Source organism: Pristiophorus japonicus, chromosome 19 (assembly GCF_044704955.1).
Source record: "Pristiophorus japonicus isolate sPriJap1 chromosome 19, sPriJap1.hap1, whole genome shotgun sequence".
Lineage (NCBI taxonomy): Eukaryota > Metazoa > Chordata > Chondrichthyes > Pristiophoridae > Pristiophorus > Pristiophorus japonicus.
This window is the reverse complement of record NC_091995.1, coordinates 21,803,104-21,811,106: the sequence shown is the minus strand read 5'-3', so window position 1 is coordinate 21,811,106 and position 8,003 is coordinate 21,803,104. Positions and strand designations below refer to the sequence as shown.

Sequence of the window (8,003 nt, the reverse complement as noted above, 5' to 3'; positions counted from 1 at the left end):
ACAGCCAATCAAGTACTTTTGGAGTGCAGTCACTGTTGTACTGTGGGAACCGCGGCAGCCAATCTGCGCACAGCAAGCTCCCACAAACAGCAATGGGATAATGACCAGATAATCTGGTTTTGTTATGTTGATTGAGGGATAAATATTGGCCCCAGGAAATTGGGGATATCTCCCCTGCTCTTCATCGAAATAGTGCCATGGGATCTTTTACATCCACTTGAGAGCAGATGGGGCCTCGGTTTAATATCTCACCCGAAAGACAGCACCTCCGACAGTGCAGCGTTCCCTCAGCACTGCACTGGGAGTGTCAGCCTAGATTTGTGCGCTCAAGACCCTAGAGTAGGGCTTGAACCCACAACCTTTGGACACAGAGGCGAGAGTGTTACCCACTGAGCCACAGCTGACACTTGTAATGATCAGATAATCTGTTTTTAAGTGACGTTGGTTGGAACGTGAAAGGAGAGGGGGGGGCAGGGGAAAGGGGGCAGGGGAAAGAAAAAGAAAAAGACAAAAAAATAAGGTGAAACCGAATAAAAGGGCAAGCAGGAAAGAAGAGTTATGAGAATGATGATGGCGTGAGCCTTAGAGGTATTTTGTTGTTCAAATTTACCAGTACCAGTATCCACAGCTGGTCGAGCGAGAGGTTGAGAGAGAATACTTCGGTATCCAGCTTCAATGAGTTTGGGAACTATTTTTGTAAAGTAAGTTTAATTCCACTCAGTCAGATTCCCATTTGCACATCAGGCATGGATGCTGATCCCACTCCTCGTGCCCCAGGGTTGGGGTTTGCTCAATTCCAGCCAGCGTTGCGAGTCACAGCTGGGCTCACACATCTCTTGTGTTCAGCAAGACCATTTATTTCAATACAACTGCTCAGTGAAGGATCGTCTCCTCCAGCATTAAATAACAAATCAGTAACAATGATCACAAGCAGAGCGGCTTCGCACTCATCCCAGCCCACACAGTACGAACACCTGCCGGCTGGGTACTGAGCGGGCAGTTCAACCCAGGCCTCCGTGACTGCAGTAACTCAGAGAGCCCCCACCCAGAGAGAGCCCGCACTATACGCACCTGAAGGACCCAGAGAGAGCCCGCACTATACGCACCTGAAGGACCCAGAGAGAGCGTGCACTATATCTACCCCGCACTCATCCACACCTACAGCCAGAGCCTCCTCTCTGCCCACCCTCAGTTGCAGACCCTATTACAGCCGACTGTGTCCCTCTCCTACTATCCATGTTATACCCACATGCCAGTGGCCGGTCTCTTAATGTATCAGGCTCGAAGCGCCTGCCCGCCCTGCGTCTGTCCCGTGTCCATCCCCCAGCTTTCCCGTGTCCGACCCCACGGCCTGCCCGTCCCGTGTCCGACCCCACGGCCTGCCCGTCCCGTGTCCGACCGCACGGCCTGCCCGTCCCGTGTCCGACCCCCCGGCCTGCCCGTCCCGTGTCCGACCCCCCGGCCTGTCCGTCCCCACGTCCTGCCCGTCCCGTGTCCGACCCCATAGCCTGTCCGTCCCGTGTCCGACCCCCCGGCCTGTCCGTTCCCACGTCCTGCCCGTCCCGTGTCCGACCCCATGGCCTGCCCGTCCCGTGTCCGACCCCAGGTCCTGCCCGTCCCGTGTCCGACCCCCCGGCCTGTCCGTTCCCACGTCCTGCCCGTCCCGTGTCCGACCCCATGGCCTGCCCGTCCCGTGTCCGACCCCATAGCCTGCCCGTCCCGTGTCCGACCCCTCAGCCTGTCCGACCCCACGTCCTGCCCGTCCCGTGTCCGACCCCATAGCCTGCCCGTCCCGTGTCCGACCCCCCGGCCTGCCCGTCCTGTGTCCGACCCCATGGCCTGCCCGTCCCGTGTCCGATCCCCGGCCTGTCCGTCCCGTGTCCGACCCCACGTCCTGCCCGTCCCGTGTCCGACCCCATGGCCAGCCCGTCCCGTGCCCGAGCCCACGGCCTGCCCGTCCCGTGTCCGACCCCCCATCCTGCCCGTCCCGTGTCCGACCCCCCAGCTTGCCCGTCTCGTGTTCGACCCCCCCGGCCTGCCCCGTCCCGTGTCCGACCCCCCGGTCTGCCCGTCCCGTGCCCGAGCCCACGGCCTGCCCGTCCCGTGTCCCACCCCATGGCCTGCCCGTCCCGTGTCCGACCCCCCGGCCTGCCCGTCCCGTGTCCGACCCCCCGGCCTGCCCGCCCCGTGCCCGAGCCCCCAGCCTGCCCGTCCCGTGCCCGAGCCCACGGCCTGCCCGTCCCGTGTCCCACCCCATGGCCTGCCCGTCCCGTGTCCGACCCCCCGGCCTGCCCGTCCCGTGCCCGAGCCCATGGTCTGCCCGTCCCGTGTCCCACCCCATGGCCTGCCCGTCCCATGTCCGACCCCCCAGCCTGCCCATCCCGTGTCCGACCCCATGGCCTGCTCGCACTGTGTTTGCCGGCGGTGTGATTTGTTTCCGCCCGATCATCCCCCGATTACGATTGACTTGAGATTATCTGTTTCGTGCAAACCTGATTGGCTGGACTTGGGGGTCCGTGTGCTGCAGCATGCACCCTCCCCAGGATCTGCAGCAAATGGCAAAAGGCTCCTATTAAATAAATTTACAAATGCCATACAAATTTACAGATCTAGTTAAAAAAAACCTCTCCTCTACAAGAAAAGCAAATTTCACGACTCTGTTCGAAACCCTTCAGTTGGCGTGTCAAGGTACAGAGAGGGGGTGGGGTGGGAGGGGGATTAGAGGGGAGACCACATCTGGGGAGAGGCGCGTCCCCTGGTTTGATCCACTCCAGCTCTCCCCCCAACCCGTCAGTTCTCCGGCGGCTGACTGTGTCCGTGATTCGAGTGCTCTGGGCCATGGTTGTGGTCCGCCGGATGTGGAGTGCTGTCGGAGAACGGCTTCTTGTGGCCTCTGACGCAGTGGGCGTTCCCGCAGCCGCCGTCTTCATCCTCGCTCTCCGACGAGCTTTCCCCGAAGGCCCTGGGCTTCTCGTAAATACAGCAGCCTGGAAACAGCGAGGGAAATTTATTGCAGCGAGAACTCTGCGTGCACACACTGTCCAAACCTGGGAACATCATCAAACCTGGGGACACAGTATAGAGAGATACACAAGAACATAACAGGAGCAGAAGTCGGCCATTTGGCCCCTCGAGCCTGCTCCACCATTTAATAAGATCATGGCTGATCTGATCATGGACTCAGCTCCACTTCCCTGCCCGCTCCCCATAATCCTTTATTCCCGTATCGCCCAAATATCTGTCTATCTTAGCCTTAAATATATTCAATGACCTTCCACAGCTCTTTGGGGCAGAGAATTCCACAGATTCAAAACCCTCAGAAAAAATTCCTCCTCATTTCTGTTTTAAATGGGCGAACATTTATTCTGAAACTATGCCCCCTGGTTCTAGATTCCCCCATGAGGGGAAACATCCTCCCTGCATCTACCCTGTCAAGCCCCCTCAGAATGTTCTACGTTTCACTAAAATCACCTCTCATTCTTCTAAACTCCAATGAGTATAGGCCCAACCTTTCTTCAAAAGTCAACCCCTTCATCTCTGGAATCAACCTCGTGAACCTTCTCTGAACAGCATCCAATGCAAGTATATCCTTCCTTAAATAAGGAGACCAAAACTGTGCGCAGTACTCCAGGTGTGGTCTCACCAATACCCTGTACAGAGAAAGCAAGACATGCCTACATTTTTACTCCATCCACCTTGCAATAAAGACTCTCTCACGGTGTGAAAACGGGGACAATGGAGACTCAGTATAGAGAGATCTCCCTCACTGTGTGAACACAGGGTCAATGGAGACTCAGAAAAGAGAGATCTCCCTCACTGTGTGAACATGGGGACAATGGAGACTCAGTATAGAGAGATCTCCCTCACTGTGTAACAGGGGGACAATGGAGACTCAGTATAGAGAGATCTCCCTCACTGTGTGAACACAGGGACAATGGAGACTCAGTATAGAGAGATCTCCCTCACTGTGTGAACACAGGGACAATGGAGACTCAGTATAGAGAGATCTCCCTCACTGTGTGAACATGGGGACAATGGAGACTCAGTATAGAGAGATCTCCCTCACTGTGTGAACACAGGGACAATGGAGACTCAGTATAGAGAGATCTCCCTCACTGTGTGAACATGGGGACAATGGAGACTCAGTATAGAGAGATCTCCCTCACTGTGTGAACAAGGTGGACAATGGAGACTCAGTATAGAGAGATCTCCCTCACTGTGTGAACACAGGGACAATGGAGACTCAGTATAGAGAGATCTCCCTCACTGTGTGAACATGGGGACAATGGAGACTCAGTATAGAGAGATCTCCCTCACTGTGTGAACACAGGGTCAATGGAGACTCAGTATAGAGAGATCTCCCTCACTGTGTGAACACAGGGTCAATGGAGACTCAGTATAGAGAGATCTCCCTCACTGTGTGAACAGGGGGACAATGGAGACTCAGTATAGAGAGATCTCCCTCACTGTGTGAACATGGGGACAATGGAGACTCAGTATAGAGAGATCTCCCTCACTGTGTGAACACAGGGACAATGGAGACTCAGTATAGAGAGATCTCCCTCACTGTGTGAACATGGGGACAATGGAGACTCAGTATAGAGAGATCTCCCTCACTGTGTGAACACAGGGTCAATGGAGACTCAGTATAGAGAGATCTCCCTCACTGTGTGAACACAGGGTCAATGGAGACTCAGTATAGAGAGATCGCCCTCACTGTGTGAACAGGGGGACAATGGAGACTCAGTATAGAGAGATCTCCCTCACTGTGTGAACATGGGGACAATGGAGACTCAGTATAGAGAGATCTCCCTCACTGTGTGAACACAGGGACAATGGAGACTCAGTATAGAGAGATCTCCCTCACTGTGTGAACATGGGGACAATGGAGACTCAGTATAGAGAGATCTCCCTCACTGTGTGAACACAGGGTCAATGGAGACTCAGTATAGAGAGATCTTCCTCACTGTGTGAACACAGGGACAATGGAGACTCAGTATAGAGAGATCTCCCTCACTGTGTGAACATGGGGACAATGGAGACTCAGTATAGAGAGATCTCCCTCACTGTGTGAACACAGGGAGAATGGAGACTCAGTATAGAGAGATCTCCCTCACTGTGTGAACATGGGGACAATGGAGACTCAGTATAGAGAGATCTCCCTCAATGTGTGAACAAGGTGGACAATGGAGACTCAGTATAGAGAGATCTCCCTCACTGTGTGAACAAGGTGGACAATGGAGACTCAGTATAGAGAGATCTCCCTCACTGTGTGAACACAGGGACAATGGAGACTCAGTATAGAGAGATCTCCCTCACTGTCTGAACATGGGGACAATGGAGACTCAGTATAGAGAGATCTCCCTCACTGTGAACACAGGGTCAATGGAGACTCAGTATAGAGAGATCTCCCTCACTGTGTGAACACAGGGTCAATGGAGACTCAGTATAGAGAGATCTCCCTCACTGTCTGAACATGGGGACAATGGAGACTCAGTATAGAGAGATCTCCCTCACTGTGTGAACACAGGGACAATGGAGACTCAGTATAGAGAGATCTCCCTCACTGTCTGAACATGGGGACAATGGAGACTCAGTATAGAGAGATCTCCCTCACTGTGAACACAGGGTCAATGGAGACTCAGTATAGAGAGATCTCCCTCACTGTGTGAACACAGGGACAATGGAGACTCGGTATAGAGATCTCCCTCACTGTGTGAACGCGGGGACAATGGAGACTCAGTATTGGGAGATCCCCCTCACTGTGTGAACACAGGGACAATGGAGACTCGGTATAGAGATCTCCCCCTCACTGTGTGAACACGGAGACAATGGAGACTCAGTATTGGGAGATCTCCCTCACTGTGTGAACACAGGGACAATGGAGATTCAGTTTTGAGAGATCCCCCTCACTGTGTGAACACGGGGACAATGGAGACTCAGTATTGGGAGATCTCCCTCACTGTGTGAACACAGGGACAATGGAGACTCAGTTTTGAGATCGCTCAAAAGGAGGCCGTTCGGCCCGGCATGCCCGTGCAAGCTCTTTGGAAGCACTATCCAATTAGTACACTGCCCCGCTCTCTCCCCATTACCCCGCAAATATTTTTCCCCTTCAAGTATTTATCCAATTCTCTTTTGAAAGTTACTACTGAATCTGATTCCAACACCCTTTCAGGCAATGCATTGCAGATCATAAATCACTGTGCAAAACAAGAAAGAATTCTCTTCATCTCCCCTCTGGTCTTTTTGCCAGGACAGAATTGGTGCTCTACTTCTGGAGCGAGGGCCTGAATAGACGCCGCTGGACCTGACCTTTGACACGATCGATTGCGACACTTACACTTCGAGGAACGCCGGCCCAGGTGCTCATTGTCCACGGTGTCGCTCGTCCACTCCACCTTCTTGTTGGTTTTGCGCTTCCTCAGCCTGATGGTAATGCTGCGGTTCTCCTGTAAAAGGGGAGGGGGGGGGGGGGGGGAACATAGCAAGAGGAAAGGAGCTTATTGATGTGGTAACCAGCAGCGGTGAACGGATTGACAAATCATCCCCGTACTTTACAAACTACACGCGGGGTCAGCCGTGGCTCAGTGAGGTGCACTCGCATCTCAGGGAGTCAGAAGGTCGTGGGTTCAATCCCACTCCAGGGCCTTGAGCACACACCGTCCTGGTCGACACTCCCAGTAGAGAACTGAGGGGAGCTCGGCATTGTCGGAGGTGCCATCTTTCGGATGGGACATTAAACCGAGGCCCGCCTGCTCCCTCGGGTGGATGTAAAAGATCCCACGGCCACATTTTTGAAGGAGAGGAGGATTGGGGCGTTATCCCTGGTGTCCTGGGCCAATATTTATCCCTCAATCAACATCACTGAAAACAGATGATCTGGTCATTATCACATTGCTGTTTGTGGGAGCTTGCTGTGCGCTAAGTGGCAGCCGGGTTTCCGTCTTGACCACCGTGACTATTCACTTCGAAAAAAGTCTTTCATCGGCTGTAAAGCGCTTTGGACGGTCCAGAGGTCATGGAAGGCGCGACATAAATGCATGGCTTTCTTTCTTCAATGGTGCGTCAGGTATAGATCAGTGTCAATGAGTGCTGTGACAATCAATATTGATTATCGATCTGCCACTATCTGGGTCGGTATTACAGTGTCACCACAGCGATGTGTTGGTGGGAGAATCAGGGTGGAGGGCTACACGTCCGGTTTGCTGGTGTCCTGGGTCAATACTGATCGCTCGACCAACATCACTCCAAAACAGATTACAGCTCACTGGTGTCCGTGGGAGCTTGCTGTGCGCAAATTGGCCACTGCCGCGTTTCCTGCACTGGAACAGCGATTACCCTTCGAAAGGCACTCACCGTGTCTGCGGGCTGGGTCCCGTCCACAGTCTCGGTGACGGTAGACGACGCGCTCGCTGCCTCCGCCATGGCGTTGCGCTCGATGTCTCGCTCCATTTACACTGGTGGCTGGGTGAAAAAATCTCTGCGGCGGTCTCCTAGGCTGCAACAGATGGGAGGGGACACTGAATGAGGCAGTGAAGAGACTCAGAAAATCTGAACCCTGTCAAAGAGAGGGGGGGAGAGAGAGAGGGAGGGGGAGGGAGAGGGAGAGAGAGAGAGGGAGGGAGTGAGTGAGTGAGTGAGTGGGAGGCAGGGAGTGGGAGAGGGAGGGAGTGAGTGGGAGGGGGAGAGGGAGGGAGTGAGGGAGGGAGAGAGGAGGGAGGGAGGGAGAGAGGGAGGGAGGGAGGGAGGGAGGGAGGGAGGGGGAGGGGAGGGGGAGGGGGAGGGGAGGGGGAGGGGTGGGAGTGGGAGGGGGGAGGGGGAGGGAGTGGGGAGGGGGAGGGAGTGGGAGGGGGAGGAGTGGGAGGGGGAGGGAGTGGGAGGGGGAGGGAGTGGGAGGGGGAGGGAGTGGGAGGGGGAGGGAGGGGGAGGGAGTGGGAGGGGGAGGGAGTGGGAGGGGGGAGGGAGTGGGAGGGGGAGGGGGAGGGAGGGGAGGGAGTGGG

General features: G+C 55.0%; 1 protein-coding gene across 1 annotated transcript in view; it reads right to left on the bottom strand.

Annotated features, from left to right (window-relative positions):
* Positions 1 to 2,353: 2,353 nt before the first annotated feature.
* Positions 2,354 to 8,003, bottom strand: part of ppp1r11 (protein phosphatase 1, regulatory (inhibitor) subunit 11) — an 18,654-nt gene continuing 13,004 nt past the window's right edge. The window contains exons 2-4 of the mRNA XM_070861380.1: positions 7,360 to 7,501; positions 6,344 to 6,452; positions 2,354 to 2,987 (exon numbers count right to left, since the gene is read on the bottom strand). Of these exons, the coding sequence (XP_070717481.1) occupies positions 2,791 to 2,987; positions 6,344 to 6,452; positions 7,360 to 7,455 (402 nt within the window). The 5' untranslated portion in view covers positions 7,456 to 7,501 and the 3' untranslated portion in view covers positions 2,354 to 2,790. The remainder of the gene's footprint in view (positions 2,988 to 6,343; positions 6,453 to 7,359; positions 7,502 to 8,003) is intronic.